General features: G+C 38.0%; 2 protein-coding genes across 3 annotated transcripts in view; one reads left to right on the plus strand and one right to left on the minus strand.

Moving 5' to 3' along the window:
* The window catches only part of SMC6 (structural maintenance of chromosomes 6), a 38,535-nt gene extending 38,405 nt beyond the window's left edge, over positions 1 to 130 (minus strand). For both annotated transcript variants that reach the window (XM_050894169.1, XM_050894170.1), the window contains exon 1: positions 74 to 130. The gene's annotated coding sequence lies outside the window, so the exon portion shown is untranslated. The remainder of the gene's footprint in view (positions 1 to 73) is intronic.
* A 205-nt stretch (positions 131 to 335) lies between these two features.
* Positions 336 to 21,207, plus strand: GEN1 (GEN1 Holliday junction 5' flap endonuclease). The gene is given in 15 exon segments (XM_050893810.1): positions 336 to 355; positions 3,618 to 3,815; positions 5,615 to 5,801; positions 7,024 to 7,200; positions 8,849 to 8,959; positions 11,891 to 11,964; positions 12,482 to 12,573; positions 13,405 to 13,555; positions 13,673 to 13,709; positions 13,812 to 13,892; positions 15,206 to 15,336; positions 17,107 to 17,168; positions 17,729 to 17,872; positions 18,100 to 19,272; positions 19,275 to 21,207. Coding segments are annotated over 14 exon segments (2,862 nt in total). The 5' UTR covers positions 336 to 355; positions 3,618 to 3,654; the 3' UTR covers positions 19,556 to 21,207.
* Positions 21,208 to 26,360: the final 5,153 nt, after the last annotated feature.

Below are 26,360 nucleotides of genomic sequence, written 5' to 3' on the forward strand. Positions count from 1 at the left end.
AGCGCGCCCGGCCATCGCGGCACCGGCCGCCAGGGCCTCCGACCCCACACAGGTCGCCCGCCCCGCACCCTACCTCTCCTCCCTCAAGGCCGCCGCGGGCAGGGCCGTTACAACCGCCGCCGCCAGCTCAGACCCCGGGAAGGTCCCGAGCCCCGCGCGGCGGGAGAGTCGAACCAGGGGGCGGTGCAGCCGCCCGGGCGCAGCGGAAAGGCCGCCGCAGGCGCGGCGCCTGCGCGCTCCCTCCCCCCCCCGAGGGGGCCGTTTCCGTGCGCCCGCCATTTTCCAGAGGGCGGAGCTGCCGCCGGGGTGGCGCGTGCGCCGGCGGCGATCGTTGGGGCTGCGGAGCGCGGCGCGGGTGAGCGGCGCCGGGGGTGTCTTCCTCTCCCCCTCCCCTTCTCTCTGCTGTGAGGGCCTCGGGAGTTAGCGGCTGGGCCTGCTCGGGTCTCCCTGAGCCTCTCGGGGCTCAAACCGAGATGTCGGTTTCTACTAGTCCCCCCCCGAAGGGTGAATCGCCTTCGCTGAGGAGGCGTCGCGGGCTTCAAGGCGCCTCGGCTCCGCAGGCGTCCGCTCGCGGGCGGGAAGGGAGAGCAGACCCCCTGCCCCAGACTTGGAGTCAGGGTGTTAGGCCTGCAGTCCTCTTAGCGGTCAGGGAGAGCCCTCCAAAAGGCTGTTCGTCTCACAGCGGGTCAGGGGAGCGCCTGTTTCTGTCTGTGTGGTGCGTTATTATCTCTAGCTCGCATCAAGGCGGGAATTTCAGATGCTTGTATTCAAGATGCCTGTGCGTCTTGTTATTTCGCTTTCAGGCAACTTCTCGGTTTTGTTTTCATCAAGGGGAAAAACGTAGGGGTTTGAGGAGGAATCTGTAAATGCTGAAGCATGTCACTGCTGTGCTTCAGGTGCTCAGGCTTATTGGCAAAGCTGTGCCAGGTGCTGGGGTATCGCAGTAGCGCAGAGAGGGAGTGGGAGAGTGGTTAAAAAAGTGTTGTGGGCTTTTGTTGTTGTTGTTTTTTTTTAAAGGGCTCTGGGTCAGACATAAAGCATATGCTTGGCAGTCTTTGCAAGTTACCTTGGAAATGGGTGAAAGCATATCTGTATGAATTAAACTTCAGCATTAAATGCCTTCTGTAGTTATTTTCAAATAACTGGCTTACTTTTCTGGCTGTGTAAAAAACTTTGTAGAGTAAAATATAGTCTTAAAACACGATTTATAAAACATAAAAGCTATATAGCTGTAGCACATACTAGCCCAATGAGAAATTGAGAAGGTTTTGTGTGGGATTTTTTAGTTTACATTTCCCGTCAATGATCTTATAATAGCATGATGTCTTCAGTGATTGCTAAGTATATGAAAAAAATCAGGTTCAGTCTCCCTTCTTTGGAAGTTACTATTTCTCTAAGCAGATTGGAGGCTTGTGATGAACGAAGGTCCTTAAAATCTGAGTAGACAGATCACTCCTATTTAAAGTAGTAGATCTGTTTGTATACAGGATCCAGATCTAAATATTTTACAGAATACGCTCAAAAAAGCAAAGACTGGTAGGCTTCACAGGCTTTCATAACTCAACCTTAGATATATATTGAATGGCGGTAAGGAGAAGTTCTGTCCTCAAATAACAATACTTTATTATCTCATAATGGAAAAAAAGTGGGATTTTTTGTAGTTTTCAATTTTTTAATACTTTTTTTCTTTATTATTTGTAATCTTATGGAATGTTTAGTGTTTGTAGTGTATTTGTCTTCCTGTTAATTAAGTACCATGTGACATTCCATAACAATATTTAGAAATCAACTAACAAAGTTTTTTTTTTTAATTTTGTATTGATGCAGACTGGCAGGAACCAAATGATAACATCAAAAAAGACATCTTTTTTTTTTGCTAGGTGTTCTCTTGTTAAACCTCACTGAAGCTGAATATCACACTTGTCTTTTTGAGAAGGTTTGGATGCCTTTTGTTAGCCTCCCCTGTGCATCAGAGAAATTGATCATCCTGGACTTCAAGAAATTACGCGATGTATTTGCATGCTTTATTTGTATTTTTAACTCATTATATGTGCTTGAGGTATAACAACAACAAAAGCAATACATTATGCCCTGTATGCATACAACTAAAATCAGGTTGAGTGATTGTAGTAAAGAAATGGATTAGAGAAACATGATTTCTGTTGAAAGTAAATCTTAACATGAGAACTTGATTTAAAAACAACCTGAAATTGATCAGCTGCCTTGCTTGAAAACAGTTCTAGAGCATAAAACAACGCACCCTACAAAGACAGGCTTGCTGTTCTGACAGACTGTGATGGTGTTAAATGTGGACGACTGCTGAATTTAACATGGCCGTGCTCACTAGAGGCCACAAGGTGGCATGGCTCCTCATGTGTCTTAAGCAGATCTCAGAGCACAGGTAGCTAGCTCATCTAGTCATGATTTATTCCAAGGAGGGTTTTGTTTTATCTGAGTATACAGTAGTTTCAAAATCAGAAAGAAAGAAATACAAAACATCCCAGCTTTTATTTGATTTTTATCTTCTAATATTGAGGGAGAAGAAGGAAAAGTAGAGAAATAAGCATGAGGCAAACTTTGTACAATAAGACAGTGCAGGAATAGATTGGTATTGTGAGGAGGAAAAGCAGAGTATGTGTTAGAGGCCTTGTATAGAACTGGCAAGGTATGAAAACAAGAAGAATAATGAAAAAGAAAAGAAGAAAACTAAGTCCGGTAATGGGGTAGCATGGAGAATGGAGCTATATAAGTGAAGTTAAATAAGAGACAAAGAAATATACCACCTAATGGGTTTATGTTTTCAGCTGGCATTCATTATAGGTAGTGCCAGTCACACAATACCACAATTAAAATATTTGCATGTTTCTGCAATCACAGTGTTATAAATGTTGAAATGTTTGTTGGAAGGGACCTCTGGAAGTCATCAGTGCTGATTCCTTGCTCACAGAGGGACCTCCACCAATATTGGATTAAACCAGTAAGACAGTATGCTGGCTGGATGTTGAAAATCTCCAAGAACGGAGATTCTGCAACCTCTGGGCAACCAGTGCTGCCATACCCTCTGTCATTTTTTTTCCTGAAGTCCAACTTGAATTTCCCAAGCAGAATCTGTGGCTGTTGACCCTTCTTATATCACCTTGGAATACTAAGGAAAGTTTAAGTTCTGTCATCATTGTAAATATTCCTCAAGTAGCTTTAAGCTACTTCTATTTGAACAGAAATGTTTTAACATGCATCCTGCCACTTCAGATCAGGAAGTAATTGCCTCGAGAGGTGTGGTTTTTCTTTGTTTTTAAATAAAGCTTGGATTGTGCATATGTAAGGGACACATGAGACTTGGAAATGAATGATATCCCCCCCCCCCCCCCCAACTGAGTTTGTTTTTATTTATGTTCAAGCTGTTAGCAATGAAAATGTACAGTCCAAAGAAGATATTTAGTAATAAACCATCTGTGAACTGGAGTCACTACATACTTAGAAGGCTTGATTGCAAGTGTTCTTGGCTCATAAAAGTAAAACTGATAATGACTAAATATTTATTTTCCAAACTCATGTTCATAATATGTCATACTTCATGTTGTATTCTGAAAGTATTTTATTTTGCTTGGTCTTCACAGCTAAAACCTTCATGCTGACAACAAAGAAGCTAGAACGATGGGAGTGACTAATCTGTGGCAAATCCTTGAGCCTGTGAGACAACCGGTCAACTTGAGCAGTCTCAAAGGAAAAACACTTGCTGTTGATTTAAGTCTGTGGGTTTGTGAAGCACAGACTGTTAAAAAGATGATTGGAGTAGTTACCAAGCCACATCTGAGGTATGGTATCCACATAAATTATTGTAGCCAAAAGTCTTGGGGCTGTATAATTTAGGTATGATACTTATTCCAAATTTAAGACTACCTCAGAAATTCATATGACTGTTGTTTTGATTCTGTTGTTATCACTTGTGCTACATACGTAAAGGTTTTAAAGTGAAGACTCAGTCATACTGGCTGAATTCAACTTAATGCTTGGGTGCAAATAGAAGTTCTTGGGCTCAGCCTACCTTGTCTTGAGGCCTCAACTGTAGGTAACTCTGAGATGGATGTAAGCAGAGCCATGTTTGTCTTACTGTGGTGTAGCACTGTGTGGTATCAGATTATTAAGGAACACAAATCAGTGTGCTAATTTCTATGTATTTCTGAGGCTGTGTGATGGAAGGTGGCATGGGAGTTTCTACTGTTATCACAGCAGTTTGGATGCTATTCAATTCAGAGCATACTGAGAGTCATTCATGCTCTAGGCTGATCTGGCTTATAAACTAAAATTCTAGTTAGACCTCATGTGGAATTAAGTATGTTTAAATCATTCTTCAGGCTTATGAACAACCTTGAAGAATATGTATATTTTTAATTTAAATGAATCCTATACTTAAGGGATGAGCAAGTATAAGAAGCTGTAACTTCAATGCACTGTTTTCTGCAAATGATGCTGACAAAAATGAAAACATATTCATATTTTCATACATGACATGTTATTGGTTAGCTCAACAATACTGAGTTACTAGCTGCTGTTAGACATTCATGTGGCTTCTGTTGAATACAGCTGATATGAAATATCAGCATCTTCTGAGAATAATTTCTTAAAATGTTATGCTTATGACCCCAAATGGATGACTAACTATAAAACTTGAAGCATGACCAAAGTCATTACTTCTCTCTGATGGATGTCCTCTGTGCAGTGGAGTGGAAGCATCAGTCCAGATCTCTTATGCAGTCTTTCCAAAGCAAGACAAAGGGATGAACAGATTTCTACCAAAAAAAAATGTTTTCAGGCAGTTGGAAATTAAATTGTTTTGCTAAGTATTTTAGAGAAACTTGTTGTAAGCGATTGATTTCTGTATCATTTGTGAAAATAGAACTAGCCTCAAAATATCGGCTTATCTTTTTTTTCCAATAGCAAATGTACACAATTAAATCTAGAGTAATGGTCTTTCCATGTCAATCAAAGAGATACAAATGTTTGGTCGACTCCTTTTGAAAGATTGATCCTGGAATTACTGGAAAAAGCATATACTGTCTGATATTACTGCTCTCAGTTTTACTGTTATAGACCAAATAGTTATTATTGCTCCCTTGCAAAATTCCACCCGTCAGTGATGCTGGTTTGCAAATGAAATAAATTGGCATGGTAATGGTATCTCTAAGTCTGTCTAATACCACAGCATTCAGTCACTTCAGAATCTGATGTACCTGTATTGATAGATTTGAGATTAAAACTTGATATAAAAGAATCAATGTGGGTATGTCTTTGGAAGCAGACTTTGGATATTGAATGTTTTTTATTAACCCTTTTAAATTTGCTTATGTCTTTACACCCAAAAAAGATCTTTCATGTTCTGATGTGGTATTTTCTTGGGAATTTTGTAAAGCTGTTACAAGTTCATAGTAAAACAACTTCAGTTGACGACAGGGATATAGATAAAAGGTTTGTTAGCTTGGGGGTGAGGGAATCATAAAAGGTGGAGAGAAAGCTAAGATTGTGCCTGAGGTAAGCTGAGGGATATAAGGAAAACGTCTGAAGAAATAGGGCTTCACTAATTCTGCAGCTTATGGAACACCTTGCTCTATTGCAGAAACCTATTTTTTCGGTTCTCTTTCTTAACATCAATGGGAATTAAACTAGTGTTTGTCACGGAAGGAGAGGCCCCCAAGTTGAAGGCAGACACCATGAGTAAGAGGAATGAGATGCGCTATGGACCTTCGAAGAAAGTTGGAGCTGCAAGAACAGGGAGATCTTTATTTAAAGGCATTTTAAAAGAGGTGAGTAATTGAGAGCTGTGTTTCAGTATTTTTAATGTGATAGGAAGAAATCTTAACCAAATTAAATACAAGAACTTGAAAGAATTAACAATTTTCTACACAACAAATTTCAACAATATTTTGAGTTGTGAGGGAACACATGGCTTTGAAATTGGGCCTTACAGCGTCTGTTAACTGTTGTTGTAGAAGAGGGACAATGTCAGTCAGAATAATTTTCTTGTTTGATGTGTTCCTGTGCATGTTATGCTGTAGTGAGCCACAGTCGTAATTGAGTGTTTATTACAGAAATTCAACTTCCTTGTTCTTCTACAGTGTTAGTATTGATACTTTTTTTCTAGATTGGAGTATATGTGAAAACAGGAATGTGTTGTGTACCTATGTAAGCTAAGCTAGTTTGTTTTTTGAAGGGGTACACAGAACTGTTTTGTAACCTAGATCTATGATTTGGTAAACTAGCTGAATAGCTAAGAGGATGTAGTTGTTGGAAACCTACTGGATTAGGCTAAAAGGAAGATTGTATAGTTGTCTTGGTATAGATGGTTGAGACAACTCTGATTGCAAAGACCTCCTATTCAGTAATTGTCGTCTTCATTCATTGTTGCGGATATTTAACCATTTTTGTCTATTCAGAATTTTGTGAGATAGAATTTATAGATGTTCATGGCTTCAGTAGATTGAATGTATCAATTCATGTTTTATTCTTAAATTCTAAAATAAATTCTTTTCTCTGAAATTTGTAAGAAGTATATATGAGTATATATCAGTATGTCTTATACTGTGGTCCAGTCTTACTAGGCCGACAGTACTGTACTTTCATGCTTGATATTCTCAGGGAGTCTGGCGTCTGTTGAAAGATGTCTGTGCTAGCCTGGTATTACTACTTGAGTAAACAGCATTGCTTCACAAAGATAAATATTCCTTTGTTACTCTTCTTTTGAAAACATCCTGAATGTTTAAAGTGTAAAGGTTTTTGTGAAGGAGTAACCATTATTCATACTGTGTTCAAGTCCTGTAACTAATACTTTGATCTTAGTTGGATATTTCTTTTCAGTGTTACAGTAAACTATGTTTCTCCTAAAGTAGTGCTTGTATTGATGTAGTGTTCTGTAGGCAGTGCAACAGTAGCAGTTTTTGTATACACCTGTGTCTGAGAAAACACATGCTGGTAAGTGGATCTAATTCAGCATTCAATCTCTCTTTCCTTTTGGATTCCTTCTTTTAGTGTCTCGAACTGCTGGAGTGTTTAGGCGTCCCTTGGGTTCAAGCAGCTGGGGAAGCAGAGGCAATGTGTGCCTACCTCAATGCAAAAGGACATGTTGATGGCTGCATTACCAATGATGGAGATGTCTTCTTATATGGAGCTCAAACAGTTTATAGGAACTTTGCCATGAATGCTAAGGTAATGTACCTCATCCCATTCTCACTCTCTTTTTAGACTCTTCCCAAAAATGTAAATAGAAAAAAGGGACTTGAAACAATTACTTAGATATTATCGCACTTACCCTCTAGTAGTTGGGTTTGTTTAAAATAGTATGTTTAAGACAGGAACATTTTGTTTGATTCACTGGCAATCTGTGTATTGGATGTGAGAGCAAAACTACTGAATTGAAGAACACTTATGGTATTATTGTCAGTGATTGTAGTTTCCTGTCATGTGTAATATAAAGCTAAGTAGCAACCTTTCCCCCCCCCCCCTTTCCTCTTGTACAGTGGAGAATTTGAATGAAGTAATTGCTTCCTATAAATTTACCATTAGGGCATATGGGAGTGGTCAGCCTCCTGGGTCTAATAACAGTGTTCACATGCTTGCATCTTACAGTTTTGTTTTATTATGAATGTACTTAGAATTAATACTATTAGTCTCTGATTGAACATGAATAGGGTAGGGATTGTACATCTGTATCGTAATTAATTGTTGTGATCATTCAGAAAAACAAATCAATTTGACCTTGAGCTGAAGTGTTCATTTGTTAGGAATGCAATTTTCCAGAACTGGCAAAAGGCAACCCCAAATTTCCATAATTTATACTTTCTCTATAAATCAGAGAAAGGAATGCATGTGTTCTGTCTGGTGAAACTAACAAGAAAGTGGAGGAAAAATTATATTGGTGTTGGAATTTTAAGTAATATTCATCTGAAAGACTTACTGAGAAAATATTTCAGTAATAGGAGAAAATCAACAGAAGAGGAAAAAAAGCACTATGAACAATTAAATTTTTAAAAAATAATTAAAGTTGATGGAAGATGATTTGCTTTGGCACTGTGTTTGGGTTCTGTCTTGACCTGATTCTTTTCTTTCATTCAACTTCCTTGTCATTTATTACCAAAAATGAAGGCGGCCTCAATCTTTCAGGTGTACTTTGTTACATATCTAAGCCAACATAAAAAAATAACTCATGTGAGTGTGTGTCTGTCAGGGGCATCTGTTCCAGAAAACTGGATTATTTTGGATTGTTGGCTTGTGTGGAGGGGTTTTTTGGTCTTTTGGGGGGGGGAGGAGGGCAGTGCCCTATGTTTTGATTTATATTAATCTTGATTTCATGTTGTTGTGTTTGAGTCCCTCTACCCTTCAAAGCTTCAAGTGTTGCTTTAGCTCATGTCTAATATGCTAGGTAACATTTTAATTATTTTTTCTTTTTTTACTCAAGTAGCACATTAAAATGTTTACATGGATTTTAAAAACTGCAGTTCCTGAGATGACTTACACAGCCACTAGTACTGGATAATGTTAGTTTTGCGACACTTCTTCTACATCTAGTAAACAATAAAAACACCCCTTGGCTTATTTTAGTTTCTTTCAACAGTTGATGCCCGTACTTAAAACTTGAAATTCCAGAATGGTAGTTATTCATGTGGTGCCCATGCATTACACTATAAATTTTAATTCTGCTTATTTTTTTTGCTATCAGACCTCTATTATGGGATAGACACATTTCCTGCAGATGTGGGTGAATAGGGGTGGGTAAGCAGTCACAACTGAATCTGACTCAAGGCAGTTCCTTCCCTGATGTTACAGAAATAACATGTACAATGAATTTCTCTTGCAGGATCCACATCTTGACTGTTATACAATGTCCTCTATTAAGGAGAAGCTTGGATGTGACAGAGAGTCTTTGATTGGGCTAGCTGTTCTTCTGGGTTGTGATTATCTTCCAAAGGTAAGCAATATAATTATTTTTTATTAGGTACTTACACTGTCTTGAAAAACAAACTATATCAAGGGAGACGTGTGCATGCTGACAAAACTGTATGCAATGCATGATTACTGAGATCTAGTTGAAGATGATGCTTAGTAAGTCACTCTAAATTTTATTTGTGAAGGCTTAAAGATAATCAAAATGGTTCATAAACATTAATCCTTCTAAAACTGTTGTGTATTATTCCAGACTTTTTCTATAATGGAGGTGGAGACAAAAGTTTAGATGTTGATTACATTGAGCAAAGGTGTGAGAACTCAGTTGTTTGTGAGGATGCTTTGTAACCATTCGCATATAAGTACATCCCTGGCAGAATAGCTGTGGAAAATGAGAAAAACAGCTTTGTCTATGCTGTTTGGAAGACTCAGTAGTTATGGTTTCAAACTGTAGTTATTGGTAATGCCAGTTCTGGATGCAGTTTGGATGTATCCACTTTTAATTCTATTGCTTGTAAATAAGTGATTTATGAAGTAGAAGTCACCTATTTGAAAGTTTGCCTAATGAATGAAGTGAGAGGGATCTCACTCATTGCTACTTCACTTTTTTCTTTTTTTTTTCCTTTTTTTTCTGTAAGCCCTTGAATTTTTTTGGAGACTTTGAACAGAAGCTGTTGTAATGAAAGGGAAAGGAAGCGGGATGAAATTTGATTTCCATACAGTGCATCATACAGTGACTTCAGGCAATGGTTGCTCCCATTCAGGCTTGCAGTGGATATCTAGTTATTCTTAAATCTTTGTGTTTGAATTTGATAAAACTGTCCTTTTAAACAACTGATACTGCTGAAAGAGCAAATAGCTCTATTTTTTTCTGAAAGACTCGCTTCTGTTATAGGAATCTTTCAATAGTTGTTTATTATTATTACAAAATAATTGTATAAAGAGAGAGGGAGTAAAAAAAATAGTGGCGAATCAGGGGTTATTGTAATGGAACTAGCAGCTCATGGAATGCCAGGTACTTGCATAGTCCTAAAGTGACACAACTATGTAATGTCAGATAGATCTTTTGAGTTACTGCAGCCCGGCAAAGTGGATAAAGATAGAAACTTCTAAGGAAAGCTGAATTACAGGAGTGCATTGGGAATGGGGATTGGCAGAACAGATAAATGAGAATACCACTCTATAATTGCACTTACTTTGTTGAATATATATCAAAATGATGCTTCCCTTGCAGAAGCTGAATGTCTGACTCTACCTGAGTGTCTGGCTGCAGTCCAATGAGAACTTCTAATTGGTTTTGAATGTACATTTATTTCATATGGTTGCATATATTCAGTTCAGCTATTACAGCTGAATAAAAATAAGCTATAGATTTATTTGTAATAGTGCTGTAGAAAGCATACTCAATACAGTCTTTATATTCAACTGTACTGATTCTTGGCAAAATCGGGTAAGGATTGAAAGAGGAACTGGAAAAGCACTATGTGTGTTTTAAATCCTAGAATCATAGAATACTTTGGATTGGAAGGGACCTTTAAAGTTCATCTAGTCCAACCTCCCCTGCAATGAGCAGGGACATCTTCAACTAGATCAGGTTGCTCAGAGCCCCGTTCAACCTGACCTTGAATGTTTCCAGGGATGGGGCATCTACGACCTCTCTGGGCAACCTGTTCCAGTGTTTCACCACCCTCATCGTAAAAAAACTTCTTCCCTATATCTAGTCTAAATCTACCCTCTTTTAGTTTAAAACCATTACCCCTTGTCCTATCACAACAGGCCCTACTAGTAAGTTTGTCCCCATCTTTCTTATAAGCCCCCTTTAAGTATTGAAAGGCCTCAATAAGGTCTTCCCGGAGCCTTCTCTTCTCCAGGCTGAACAACCCCAACTCTCTCAGCCTGTCCTCATAGGAGAGGTGCTCCATCCCTCTGATCATTTTTGTGGCCCTCTGGTTGTTTTGAATCAACTGACTTTCACTCTTCAGTATGTCTAGGGGTTACTACAAAGTTCTGGATTTCAGTCTATGAGCTAGGTTCCAGAGAAGGAACCTCCAAGGTCAGGCTGGACGGGACTCTGAGCAACCTGATCTAGTTGAAGATATCCCAGCTCATTGCAGGGAGGGGATGGATTAGATGACCTTTAAAGGTCCCTTCCAACCCAAACCATTCTTTGAAAATATTTGCTGTTCCTATCTAACTATTACCCATAGTGGTAGTCCCTTTTCCTATAAAGGACATGCATACTACGGATGTAATAATGGAGTAAATATCAAAATCAAGCAAGCAATTATTGAAAGGGAGGGGAGGAATTCTTTGGGTTTGTGGTTTTATTGGGGTTTTTAATTATTTTCCAGAAAATGCTCTTACACAAAATCAATTCTGAGAGGTGACAAAAAAAAAGCGCAAGTGCTTGAGGTCTTCAAATATTAAAAGTTGTTTCTGTTGCCGTAAAGCATCTCTTTCGTGCGAGTGAAAGCTTTTTGCTGGGTTTCTTCTGTCTGTTAAGTTCCAGCCTTTTGACTCTAAAATCCAAAAGGTCTGTCTTCGTCTTGTCTTTCCAAGACAATTCTGAAAAGTTTCAGCTCTCTGGCAGTTAGCTGGCAAGAATGTTACCAGTATTTTATATTGTTGTCCTGTTGCAGATAGCAAGAAGGAAAACAAAACAAACAAAACCTCTTTTCCTGTTGTTTTCTACTACCTTCTTTGCCTGGTTTTATCTGAGCTGCTATTGAGCGTAAGAACATTTTATGCAGCTTGTGTGTTACACTGGTAGTACAGCTGTAATCTGTCACCTTCTCTGACTAGAACTTGGTCAAAAATTTTTTTTCTCAAGTTATTCTCAACATCTGGGATCATTTTTTGTCAATTCTCTACATAATGTTATGAAGGCAGTTTTTTATGAAAATCTGAATGCTTTCTGTTTGTCATTAAATAATGTTTCATATTTCTGTCTCTATAGGGCATTCCAGGAGTTGGGAAGGAGCAAGCTTTAAAGTTAATTGAGACTTTGCGAGGTCAAAACTTATTGCAAAGGTAAAATGAAAATTTATGTTGTATGCTGAAGTACTTTGATTTTATTCAAAGACTTGCTAGTATGTACTTCAGCTCCAAGACAATGTTTGTAACGCTTTAATTTGGGGGGAGGGAAGAGATTACCACATTTCTTACTTTGTTTGCTAAATGAATTATGCGTTTTGCTAGGCAAGCTTCTTAATTGTTTTAAACATTAACTGGCTCCTAGCTCTTGAGCTAGCAGATGTATGTTGATACATTGGAAAGGAAGTCATAGGGACTGATGAGAGACTTTTGCTGGTTTTTAATTGGGTTGTGGATCAGGACGTGAGATAGCAAATGCTTTCTATTATCATATTGTGTGTGTCAATACTAGAAATCCAACAATCATATCATGTACTGTAAAAAAACCTATTTCATAAATTGGAAAATTCTGTTTCTCGGGTAGATGCCTCAGAAGTATAAAGGGAGTATTTTTCAGTGACTTAAGTATGAAAGTTAAAAATATTTCTTAATCCTTTTAATATCTTCCTTTTAGGTTTGAGCAATGGAAGGAACAATTTCAGTATGATAATAATCCAGCTTTGGTTGTTAAAAGGGTAACTCACTGTTCTGAATGCCATCATCCAGGTCAGTGTGAAAAGCACTGAATTTTATTTTCAGCTTAATTGTTTACTTTTTCTTCTGGTTGTGTGGGGCGGTGGTTTTTTTGCTTGGTTGCGTTTTGGTTTTTTTTATGACTAGCATTAAAAACTCCTTGTCATTCAGCTTCTGGGGTATCTTCACATTTTCAGTATTTTGTATATGTATCTTCATATAAATATTTTTGAGGCTGGGGACTACCTTTCTTCAAATGTGAAACTAGTTGATAACAGATAGAATGTTATCACAATGCTGTTGTGTGATCCCAGATATTTGCCTTTTTAACATTATCAGTAAAGAAAGTATGCTATACTGACAAGCAACTACTTCTTTAGTTGCCTGAATTGGTCTTGCATCAAGAGGACTGGATCCATTAGCGTTGCTAGGTTTTGCTGCAGTGTTTTCTTAAAAAGAAATTAATCTTAAGGAACCTCATTTTGGTAGCATCTTTGATCAGTGGACTCGTTCAAACCCATCACTTGGAGAAGTACAAGCTTGTTTCAAATATGTTACTTGTATACATTTGCCAGGTTGTCACAGACTACTTCTGTAGTTTTTAGGTAATCAAGTTTTCAGCATAAGGTCTGAAACTGTTGGGGGAAAAAAGTCTTCACAAAAAAAAAAAAGAAAGCTTGCTTGTATTTGTCAGTTTTCACTGTAGATACATAAATACAGCTAATGCACTCAGATCTGCTTACAGCTACTATTCGTGTCAGATTCATATGTGTTCTGAGCTTTGTATTTGTACTATTAGCTTTGTATATTTGGAGATTTTGAAAACCTCTTTTCTCCTCACACTTTGTGCATCTGCTTCTATAGGATCTTACAAGGAACATGAGCACAGTGGATGTAAATTCTGTGAAAGCACTAGATACTGCAAATCCAATGACTCCAAATACTGCTGCCCTTGTGAATGGCATCAGTTAGAGCGAGTGAAACAAGCAAGTGCAGTGGAGGACAATATCAGAAAGTAGGAATGTCTTGAAAATTGAACTGCTTTTCCCTGCGTTCATGTGCAGGGTGAGCGTTTAAATTCTGCGTTTTTCCCATTTGTATTCAGTTCCTAACACATTTGTTTTACCTGCAGAAAAGCTAACAGTTGTGAGGGCTTTCCATTCTCTGAGGTAACAAACAAACCTATTAAAAGATTAATTTTTTTAGTCAATTAATTGAAATTTCAGTTTTCTGCCCTCTCTTAAACTGTCTCTTTTTTGTTTTATCTCAAGGTTATCCAAGAATTTCTTGTAAACAAGAATAAAGTGATCAACATAAAGGAATGTCAAAGGCCAAATTTGTTGTCCTTTCAGGTATATAACAAAATACTGGATATTCAGCTCTGTAGTTTTTTGTTTATTAGTAAGAAAGGCATCTGTGATAATTTTGATCTTCATTGGTAATTTTACTGGAAATAAGAATTAAAGAATCTTGCTACAACTTCTTAGTATACCTCATTTTTTGAAAGCTTAAAATTGAAGACTTTGAAAAAAATCAGTTGATATAAATAGGTATGTAGAAAAGCGGAAGAAAGAGAACTCAGAAAAAAGGTCACTTGCCATTGTTTTGTTTTCACTGTCCAGTATTACTAGATTGGGTTGCTAAGTGCTGCATTATCTACATAGCGTATAAAGTACTGCATGGTCATATGGCATAATATATGCTTCAGGGTTGTTATCTTTTTTGTTTTCATCCACCTTTCATAAAGGTATTAGCAGATACAGCTCTTGTTTTCACTCATACTTGTTTCATCATCATACTGACACAGTGCATATATAGTAACTTTGGGTATTATAGCAAGTCATGATTGTAGACTTTTTTTAAAGTTAAACTTTCTTTTTAATGATATTTTTGGTATCGAGATAACCAGCTTCTGTATATAACAAGCAGAAGTGGCTTTTATTCTGAATGTTGCATGTTTTCCCAAAAACAGATAGCAGGCTTGTGTTTAGCACAATACTGCCAGCTTTCAAGTTCAGAGACCCTTTAATTCAAAGTGCACAAAGCTCAAAAGTGGTCTAGCTTATTCCTCTGTCCATAGAAGAAAGGATAAATATCCTGTGAAGCTTCTTTTTTTGGTTTTGGGGGGCGAGGGATGCGGAGCAGAGGAGAGTGTTAATATATGCATGTTAGCATTGTTTTCTAAGAATGATTTTTATTTGTTTTTTACTGGTGAAAGCAGATCTTTTACAATGTTTCATTTTCCAGTATTGATGACAGTGTGAGAATTATGTATAGCATGATAGACCGCTGTTAAGCAATGTAGCTTTAATGAAAATCCATGTTCATCCCTCTCTCGCATGCAAAATCTCTAATTTTCACAGCTCCTTGCGTAGCTGATCTGAATCTGATAAGGTGTTTAGCAAGTGTCTTATCCCTGCTGCTGCCACTACACAACTGTTTCTTTGGCTTGTTATTGACAGCTGATGAATCTGCCCTGTTATAGGTGACTGTTCCCTCCCTTGGCAGTGAGATATCGTTGGGCATTACACTAATGTATAAAAGCATTCTAGAAATCTTAAGTATTTAGTCCTGTGTCCCTACTACATAGCTGTCTAAGGATGATATCTAACAGAATAAGAAAGTTTTAAAGTTTGGGATGGTTTTTTTTTTTTTATACTAACAGATATTTGCTTCTGAGAAGATGGAATGGACCAAACATTACGCTTGTAAGAAACTGTTAGCACTATTGACACGTTATGATATGATCCAGAGAAAATCTGGATACATTGATTCAAAACAACTGCAGGTGATACGGTAATGTAGCTTGATTTCTTGAACTTAATATGTTTACTTCTGCTGCTGGATGAAAATCATGGGTTTTTTCCTTTTTTTTAATGGAAATAAAATGTTTTTCTTCCGTCTCTGTTTCAAGCTTTGTGCTCATTTTGAGTAGAGGTAAAAATTTAGATCAGTACACCAACTCTTACACTACTGCTGCACAAAGTAATACATATAGCAGTTTCCTTTCATTCTAACTGACAATGCCTGCTTTTTCCTCTGCTTACTTTCTATTCTGTTTCCTTGAATCTGCACATGAGATCTAGCATTACAGGTTTGATCCTCTGCTCAGGTTCTTAGCAGAAGTTTAATTGACTTCTGTGTTTCAAAATAAGAGCCTAGACGTAAAAATGAGCATCTGCAGATTCAGTCACGGTCTCTGATTCCTTATCAGACCTACCGACTGTCGTACTATGTGTCTGATGAAATCATTGGCTTACAGTTCTATTCTGCTACCCCTTCTTCTCAAAACCACATTTTCATTCAGGACTGCTGCATTTAGGAATATAAAAATGGCCAAGTATCCTGTTACTAAAAATGGATATGCAGGAAAAAAGGGCAAGATAAGCATGTAACTATTTTCCCCCAGAACACCATCCAGGTTTCTGTTACTCAGGGGTTTTCTGAGCCAGAATTAGTACCTTACTCTATCAGCCCTCAATGTATTTTTTTTTTTAAATGATCTAATCTTTTCTTAAACTTACGTAAACTTTTAGAATCTACAGCGTCTGTTGGCAAATCTGAACTTAACTTCACTGTGTGAAGGGAATTGTGACTAATTGTGACTTTAGTATCTGCCGGTTTCATTTCCCAAATGAAACCCACGTTCCTCCTCCCCCTCCAAATTCTTACATTGCAAGAAGCTTAGTAGTTTTTCCATGTTCCTTGATGCTGTTCAAGATTTTATAGACCTTAATTTTGGAGGACAGGACAGTCAGTAGCAATGTGATACTATCTCTTCTGGGTTGATGTGTTATAGTCTGTTAAATTATTACTTGCAGGGAAGCTGTTCTATTCAGTGTTACCTTTCAAAAGAGTGGAGAGACTGATTGGGGGCTGCTTTTTAAATGGATTGGCTAGATAAATTACCAGCATTTACCTTGATGAATGAAGTGACACCTCTGTTTATAACACTTCCTAGTGTTTCAAGAGTTTAAAAGACAGATCACGCGTGCTCTAGAAGATTTCTTATGTTAACAAGTGTTTAAAAATGCCGTAATGATTCAGCAGGAGCCTCTTCACATGTAGGAACCTATTAAACTGGGGTGCAGATAATGTTTTTAGAAAAATCTCATAAAGACTGACTGTCCCTGCTCAGTTCCTGTTTTATCTTCCTTCATGCTCTCATGCAAAAAATATAAATGACCTTGTCTGGTCATTCAAAAAATTACTGTCTATGGCAACAGCCTTCTCTGTGGCATTAGGTGAAGATATCAGACCGATGTTTGTAGGAATCTGCGTTATGGTTGTCTGTTACAGAATAGCTTTTTCGTTTCTTGTTATGCTCTGCTGAGCTGTATTGTTAAAAAAATAAAAATGTTTCAGTACTCAAATCTAGACCCAAAATTTTACTGTATAAATTATACAGAGAGGTAGCATATTTTTTAAAAAGTGTATTAATTTCACTATTACAAGAATATGTTTTCCTCTGAATCATTACAAATTAGAGTATTGAAATATTTTTAGATAACTTAGATTTTTCATTTCCTGTTTAAACATTTAATGGACTTCCTTTTGTTCTTACAGCATAGTCAAGACACGTGTTAAAAACGGAATTCCTTGTTTTGAAATTGAGTGGCAAAAACCAGGTTGGTCTGGTCTCTATGTACGTTATGGAACAAAACAGTTCATAGAAAAAAAGAAAAGCATGCTTGAAAGAGGAGGAGAGTTTGACAACATTATGAGGCAGTGAAATGTGGGTGAGATTGGAAACTGTTCTATGAAAACAATAGAAAATGTGCATCAAATTTCACATACCCTGAAAGTAAAAGCAAGCTTTAAAAAAACAAAACAAAACCTACCTAGAAAGCAAGGGACTCGTTCTTCAGGTACTTTTTCTGGTACGTGTTAATAAGACCTGGACTCTGTATTTCATATCTTATTTCATTATGTACCCGAAGCTGTGCCTGTTTACTAGCTAGAAATTTTTCTATGCTGACAAGACTTCTCCCTTCAGCATGTCCATTTGTGCCAGGAGACTGGCAGAAAGAAAGAGACTTGACTTGTAGCTAAATCTCAAACATTGTACTATTGACCTTTTTACATACCTTCTTTGTACTCAAATCAATCTTATGTTCTTTGTTTTTCTATTCCCTACTTTGATATGTGTGTATATACATGTCTAATGTACATCCATTAATTCTTTTAGAACATTATGTTGATGCAGAAGATGAGCCTGTGGAGTTGTTTGTAGTAACAGTAGAAGAGGAGTCTTTGTTTCAGGCTGCTTATCCTGATGTTGTTGCCCTTTATCAAGTGGAAAAATCAGAAGTTCTGAAGAAGAAACAGAAAAGTAAGTCCAAAAGCTTATTTCTTATGAACTTATGGGTCTTGCCAGAATACAAGAAGCAAAAGCAGCAAACATTTCTCCCACTGTTGAGCAATATCATGTTTTGTCAAGATCAGGGCATGGTATCTTGCAGGGACTGTGCTTTTATCTTACCATTTTATACTTTAGCGCTAGGAAATCTGAACTGTGGTTAATATGCCATTTTGATATGCCCTCTTTATTTTTTTCAGACAGGAAAGACAGACCAAAAGAAAAGGAATTATCAAATGTGTATGATGAAGTTAGTGATCTTCTGTCTCAAATGAATTTAAAATCTAGATGTGGAATTCTTCCTGTGCAAGACTCCATGTCAGATATAAAAACTCCTCCAGAAGATCAGATACACCAGAGAAGTACTGAATCAAAAGACCTAGTGTTAGCTGCAGCTTCCTGCATAACAACTGTTCAAATGCCAGCATCAGCAGCTACTCTTTCTCTGACTACATCACCTTACTCGCTCTTACAGAGTACGTTGGCTGACTCATCTGTATTGCCAGCACAATTTACTAAAAATTCAGGGATATCATCCTCTTCCTCTGTAACAGCTGGTCTACAACTAAGCAGTATTGATTGGAAAGAAACCACCTTCAGCGCTTCACCAGCCTGTGGGGCTGATGCCCGTGATCCAGCAGCTGACTTAACTACATGCATAAAACACTCGCATCCACTAGGTCATGAAACAGTAAGAAATAGCTCAGAATATTCTGATGCTATGCAGTCTGATCAACATCATTCTGATAGTGCAGATGATTTGGTTTCAGATGATGCTATGGGACAACTTCAGAAGTGGTCTTTAAGTGAGCGAATACTTAAGACTTCCATTCCATCAAAGCCTTTGTTGTCGGAAGATGTAATGCAACTGGAGTCTGTGAAACGTTTTAAACAAACAAAAGAAACATTGAATCCTGATAAAGATTATGTCTCTTCCTCGTGTCAGTTAAATAAACTAGTGCAGGAAAGTAAAAATGTGCTATCGGAAAACTATGCAAGGGAATCCAGCACACACATTTATCAAGGTCAGTACAAAAAAGCTGACAGCCTGGCTGAAATGATGCAAAAAGACCGTAATATAAGCAGTTCAACATCTCTAGCCCTCAGTGAGCAAACAGAGACACTGCATCCTGGGTGTGAAATGTTTCCAGTGTCTCAAAAGCCAGCAGATGTTGTAACTGGCTGTCACATTAAAAAAGCTTGTATTCAAACTACTTGGAAAACTTCTTGTAAAAGGAGTGTGTGTCAGAACAGATGTTCTTCTAGTGAAGACAGCGATGATGGGAATATGAATAAAAATCTGATTTATGAGCAGCAGAAAAGGCAACTGAATCCTGGTCAGTTTAAAAAATCTTTTACAAAGAAAAGGAGTAACATGTTACTAGCAAAAGAACAAACAGTGACTCAGCCCTTATAATTAAAGGGAAGAAGAAAATGACCAATTTAAAAAAAGCTGGTAATAGTTTCTCATTGCAAGTATCTCCAAAACCATCCTCTGTAGGGGAAGTTAATTGTTCCCCAAGTCCAGAACAACCATTTGAGAGGTCGGGTTCTGGTCCCATGCAGCAAGCCAAAAGTGCTGTTCTGACTTATGCATGGGCAGACAGTCCCCTTCCCCTGTCTGAAAGACTAAAAGGAAGAATCGAAATCAATTAGGTTCTCCATAAAATAGATTATGATAACAATTAACTCTGAACCTTCAGCTCTTACAGAGTTCTTCCTCAAAGTTTCTGCAGTATGCTCTATCAATTTTAAGTGGACACAGTTTTGATGAATAAGAAGTGCTGTGAAATACTGCATACTGGAACTAAAGTTTGAAACTAAAATGTTAGCAAAAGTACCAAATAGCTGATTATAGGCAAGTGCCAGTTATTCTGGACTTGGTTACATGCTGAACTTGATACATAAGCATCAGGATATAGTATACAAGGGAGCAGGGAGGTTTATTTACGAAGTAAGAAGGGTTTTTTCCCAGCCAGTTGTGAGGATTTTGTGTACAGCTATTAGTCCTTCTGCTTATAAAACCACTTATTAAAATAGTGCCTGCACTGCTGTTGGATATTCTTAATAAGACAAAGTGATGCAGCTCTTTCAAACTGAAATTTTCCATTCTGCTCCACTAACTTAATTTTGCTGGTTTTAAAATGGGTTTTCAAATCCTGCGATGCTGGTTTGTTGATTATCTCTGACGGACCAGATAGAGACACACAGCAGATGTACCTTGCAGGGTAGCTAAATTTATATCTGCCATGCTCTATAATAAATTGTAAGTGTGTGCATTTTCCAAAGAATGGAATAAGCCATGTAAGGATATTCTGGTTTTGTAGCTGTCATATCTAATCTTTAAGGAAATTTGATGGCTGTTTTAATCAAACATTTATAGTTTGGGGCATTTTTTTCTTAAAGAAGATATGAAATCCCATATAACACTCACTTCTACTTAGAATGAAGGTTAAGTTACAGAAAATCAAAATCTAATTATGATATTGCAGATTCTTTGAATAATATGTAAAGATTTGTTTTTTAAAGGGGGAACTTGAATACAATTACGTTTTTGAAGGTGTTCTTCCTGCCTCTTTAATATAGCAGCAGTCTCTGTTCATACACAAAAGAAAGCTGTCTTCAACAGCTTATTAGAAAATGCCTCCTTGCCTGCATTTAAGTGGTCATAACTTTTTCTATGGACCAACCAGAAGGAAGGCCACCCTTACCAAGATATAATGTTAACAATAGAAATTTGGAATATCCATGCCTTAATGAAAAAGTTAATTCTTTTTTCATGAAGGCTAAGGCTTTAAAAGTTAGGAAGCTAAATTCCAGATGTGTTTAAGGAAGAAATAGGTAGTTTGTAGATAATGTAATCTGTAATTAGCCAAAATGGTAGTTTCTTATTTTCCTCTGTTGGCAGGTGGAGAAAGTTTATTTATCATTGATTTTTCCAAATGAGAAATGTATTATGGAAATGAGCAAAAAATCCAGAATATTGGAAACTTATTATCAGTTTTGAAGTTGCTCTCTCTCTTCTGGAGACTCTTAACCACCTAGCTGATGTGAGAGGGTAGCTAGAAGAATAGAATTGCTAGGGAGAATAAGAGTAGCAGTCACTTGGGGACCATAAATTGAGAGATTCCTTATGCAGTGGTCAGTAGTGGAGAGATCAGACCATTTTTTGTGGAAAAACATTGTTATTGGTTGTGTATGATTCTTTTCCTTGCTGCTGACTTTGAATACTGAAAGTTGGAATCAAGAGTTTGAATTTTCATTAATAAAAATGCCAACATCATGTGAATGACCTCACTTTTGTTCCCTCCCAGTGTATGGGAATGCGCCCTTTTGTTGGAGGGATCATACATTTTCACCCACAGTGTGTGGGTTTCTGTGTTTTAGGGTTTTCTTTGGAATTGGGGGGCAAGAGCGGTTTTTGGAGGGTTTTTGTTTGTTTTCCAAATCCGGCGGGGGCGACTGCTTTAATGGATGATTCGCTGAAAATATTGTGCCAGAATTACGACAAGTTCATGTTTTGCGGATGATGAAAACCAGAAATGAGATATAATCATAAGATATTAAGAACTGCAGAGGAAAAAAAAGAGACTATGTTGCTGATTATTGCTACAAATTAATCTGGTTTCATAAGTACAGTTCAAGCATGAAAAGCAGAAAAAATTCATTTTTTTCATTTGCAATGCATCTCAATTTTGTGCAAGTTTTCTGCCACTACTTTAGAAGCAGCAATAGCTGTGAAAACAACTGTATAGGATGCCCTCTCTCACTTAGGCTATAGCTGCTCATTGCAGCAAATAAACACAAGAACATTTATCATTGGGGGTGACTGTTGCTTGAATTAAACTTGTGATTCGTTACAGAAGGGAGATTACAGTTTTTAAAGTGTTTTGATTTCTCATCTTTCTGTAACTTAGTCTAAGGATTAGGGATGATTTTTCTTCCTTGGAACTGTTTTTACCGTGCCAAAGCTGACTGCTTTGCAACCTCTCACACTTGTGCAGATGATGTTTAAATAAATTGAGTGGGTGTAACAGAGAACTTTCTTCTGCAGGAAATATTCCTACAAGATTATGTTAAACTGGCTGTGAGTATAAATGAATGTGATGCATCAGCCTGATGACCCTGAATATATTTTCATTTATTATCTGTCCTGGTCAGCCCAAACAGGCTGTGTCAGGGTGCTTCATGTAAAGTAATAAAGATATACCTGCTATGGAGGTGGGGCAAGTAAAGGATGCGTCGTTCTTCAAGTACTTTTCTGAAAGTTTGTCTGCAGAACTGCTGTACCAGCCCGAGTGCTTCACCTGGTCTGTCACTGCTGATGTTGGCATCCCTCTACCTTGAATGATTCCTGCAGAGAGAGAGTGCAGAGTCATAGGTTCTGTCTTAGCAGTATAAATGTCATTATTTCCACTTATAAACAGTATTAAACATCTGCTTAGATGTAGCAAATATATTTAGCATAGCTTAACAAAGGGAAACATTTATTTGGCATTCCTTGTGATTGTAACTCACTATTTCAGGTCCACGAGGAATCAACCAGAAAGGAAAATAAATACTGTTTACATGGAATATATGCATAGAGAGCTACAAAAAATATAATTTAAAAACCAAAATAAAACAGCCTTCAATGTCTATATATCCCACTATCAAGCTACACATGCTCTTACTTTTTTCATTGGAAAATATTCTTGAAATATCAACATGTGTGAACATGCTTAACAAAAGGAAAAAATCACTTTCATTGCATTTACCAATTTCTACTTTGTTGATAGAATTGATGAACTCGATAAATCTTTTGCTAGTTAACAGAGAAATTTCCCAATTTGGGAAGGGGTTTATTTAACTTTGAGGATTTGCACAGGCTTGGCTCTGCTCTTACGTCAAGAAAGGTGCTTGGAAACATAGTGGTGAAAGAGACTCATGGCAGCTGTTACTTGAGACAAGATAGTCTTTTCATGTCTAAAAAGGTGTCAAACCCTGCTGTATTATATCAGCAGATAAAAGGAAACCGGTTAGAATATTATTGAGAGTTGTTATAAACCCAAGTGCTACTGACAAAACAGTAAACTCAGTGCTAGATTTAGCGCTTTTTCCTTCAGGAAACAAAACGCTTTAACTGTTTCACGAAAACAAAATTATGATGGGTGACAGAACCACTCTTTGCACAGTTCTCTTACTCATGTATTCTGCACTGTAGCTACTACCAGTACTGAACTTAATTTAACTTAGTAAGATTAATCACATATCAAACTTTAAAAGTTCTTTAAACCCAAGCCTTGTCTCCACACACCCCCAATTTCCCTTGACGGAGTTGGAGAGATTTTGTCAGTTCAAAGACTGAGCACAGCTGGGAAAAGGGACACACCTTTGAAAATTTTGCTCCATGAAAACGGCTACCTATACTAAAATTCCACCTGATGGATATTTAAAGTGAATTAGCTGCCTGACTAAAATACAGTGAAGGAAAAGAAGCTAACCAGGGATATTTTTAATGCCAAGATAGCGTAGAAGTAGCTGTATGTTAGCATTTATGTTATTTTAATATCTTATTTTAAAATGCAATTTGCTCTGCTAGAGCACCTCCCCAGCCAAGCTCGAAGCCCAGTTAGTTGTCCAATTTACCAAACATTCTTGACAAAGGTTGGATCTGTGGCAAGCTATGGGTGTTCTTTAGGACATGGTGGGAGGAACTGTGAGCGTGGTCTGCTTTGAATAAATTTGTGGGCAAACTTACTAGATGAACCCTTACGTGCTGTCTTCTTCCTCCATCCCAACACCCCAGTGCTGCCTTGGCAGTGACACCACGTAACAAATAACAGACAGACAAGATAGCCCAAACCCTAGAAACTGTCCAAGTTTTATCTGCTGCAAAAACATGAAATTTGTGGCCTCGTTTCAGGTCAAATTCAGGCTGTGTTCCAGTCCAGCATGAATGCCAGGTCTCAGAGCAGCTTTAGCCTTTAAGCCTCTCTCTCACTCAGCCCACTGCGATGTGTTGTAGACATTTTCTTTGAATCTTTTGCACTGATGAGCTAAATTCGCTGCTTGATCTGCAGCTGGGTGGAAAAGAGCCCTCTGCTCAGGCTCAGATTCCCCAAAGCCTGGAGTTTAATGGAACAAAGGGCTCCAGGAGTTACAGCCACGTGCACACCTACAGTACAGGGGATTTATAAGACTTTTCATCCAGGCTAACATGACACTAGTTTTTGTAATTGTTGAATGGCCTCTTTACCAAGACCTGCCAGTTAGAAACAGGGGAGATGATGGTCTATTTTCTTGTAATTAGTTACAGGGCTGATGTCTCAGTATGACCTAGGAAGACACTGCTGAGGAGGACAGCATCTTTCATATGAGATGCTGCTGAATGAATGGGCAATTAGCAGTTCATAGATGACTGTATGGCACTGGGACAGTTTTATTAATTGCATTTTTCTATACCTAAATTGTTTTTGTGGTTTAACTATGGGTAAACCTTACTTCTCTCCAGAAAGCTTGCTTAGCAGTACAGGCTGCCAGTCTCTTACATTCTTTTGAGTTTATAGACATCTGAAAGTTTCCTGGGAGTGGGTAACCAGAACTACTGCTTAGTAGACTTAATCAGGCCTCTCTTATTCTGTTGGATAGATCAGAAGAACGTAGGGTGTCTTTTTCACAGAAGTTCTTAATAAACAGAGAATTTCAGTTGGAAAAGGAGAAAACTGGTTCAGTGCCCTTCTTGGTCTGGATGGGTTTCTGGGAAAGTAGCCCCACCACCCAGTTATGGGCATAGAGCCTTATGGAAAGATGCTTTATCTATGTCATGTGACTTCTTTCCCTTTGTCCTTCACTGATATTTTTTAACAACTGGCCAGTTTCAACCAAATTTGATGGTTTCAGGGCTACAAATTTTTGATAATTGCTCAGGGAAGAGAGAAAGACTTTTCATGCCTTCCCGATGGAAAGAAATCGGCAGTGGCTCTGATGACGGCCAGCTGGTCAGTCAGCTCACACGTGCTTCCCTAAGCTGTGACATGGGCTATCTTTTGGCTATCAGGCAGATCAAAAAAGATGGAGGATGCATGGAGGGGACATGAGGATGTAAAAGTGGTTTTGCCATGAGGGGTTATCAAAGACCTGAGAAAGGTGCTGCTGATATTATGGAGAAGTTTAGGAGATACAGCAGAGGAGCAGGAGATACTACAGTGGGGTGGCATAGGGCATATATTAATCCAGAATTCCCAAGGACTTGTGTTATAAGTTCTGGAATAACCTCCTGGGATAGCCCAAGGCATGCAGTTCAGCAGCTCTGCCTTTGTACAAACCCATGCCAAACTGCTGTCCTCCCCATGTCTGGCTCCTACCATAATTTTTAGTAAGGCACGTACAGCCCAGCATCTACTTCTGCTTCTCTATTACCTTTTTAAACTGAAAATACTAGCTTTTACAGCATGGTTTCAGATACTGGTTTGCGTTCCCTATGTATTTATTTTGAACATCATGAGATGTGTGGGATTTGTAGGTGTTCTTACCATCAAGCCCAAGTGAAGGTGGTGGGATTGTGCCCATGCATCTCCAAGCACAAATACACCTTTGTTCTGGAGTCTGCTGATATGCCATCGTCACAGAGGCTGTTACTCTGTTTTCTGGACTTTTCTTTGTTTACCTTTCTAAAAATCCCAAATCTTACTGCTCGCAGATTGCTTAGAATTTGCAAGATAGATATTTGGGAAAAATTGTAGCCTCATGATTTTTGTTTGTCATTTCTAAAGAAATACTGTTTTCAGTTGATGGTATATTTATATTTTCTCCCAGTATTACTGTCAGTTGCTAACCATTATGGTTGTTAGTATGCTAATCGTAAAAACTCATAGAATATGTTATTCTGTTGTTCTGTTTTATGAATATTCTTTTTGGCAATACCATAAGAAAACACTATGATAATCACATGGTTAAGAGGTTCTGAGATATAACGTAGAAAGAAAGCAGGATTCACAATGACATTTTGTTTTGGTTTGGGTTTTTTCAGCTACAAAGGCCAAGTTTCATTCTATTTAAGAAAAACCAAACCTTTATCCAGCACCATCCATGTTGCAGTGTCTGGTGTTAGTGGTTTGGAAGGTGGGCTGGAAGGCATCCCGTAATAGCTGATTGAATTCCTTATAGCAGCCTAGCAGATTTGATAAATAATTTTTAAAAAGCCATTAGTACTTTGCTTGTTCTGTTCTGTGTAGCCCACCACGGAGGTCTTACAGAGAGGACATTCCTCTCCCTGCATGGATAAGCTGAAGAATATAACTGTGCAAAATGGCCGTGTGGGTCTTGCCCTGAAGGTGCTTGAATATGTACAGAGAACTGAAAAATTTGTTCAAGAAAATTATATTTCTTCCAATAATAGTGGTGTGGATCTTGCAACAACTTCTTAGTGATAGCATGTTTATTTTGTAAAATACCAGCAAATTAAGTTTGGGTTTTATTT

The sequence above is a fragment of the Gymnogyps californianus genome, chromosome 3 (assembly GCF_018139145.2).
Source record: "Gymnogyps californianus isolate 813 chromosome 3, ASM1813914v2, whole genome shotgun sequence".
Classification (NCBI taxonomy): Eukaryota; Metazoa; Chordata; class Aves; order Accipitriformes; family Cathartidae; genus Gymnogyps; species Gymnogyps californianus.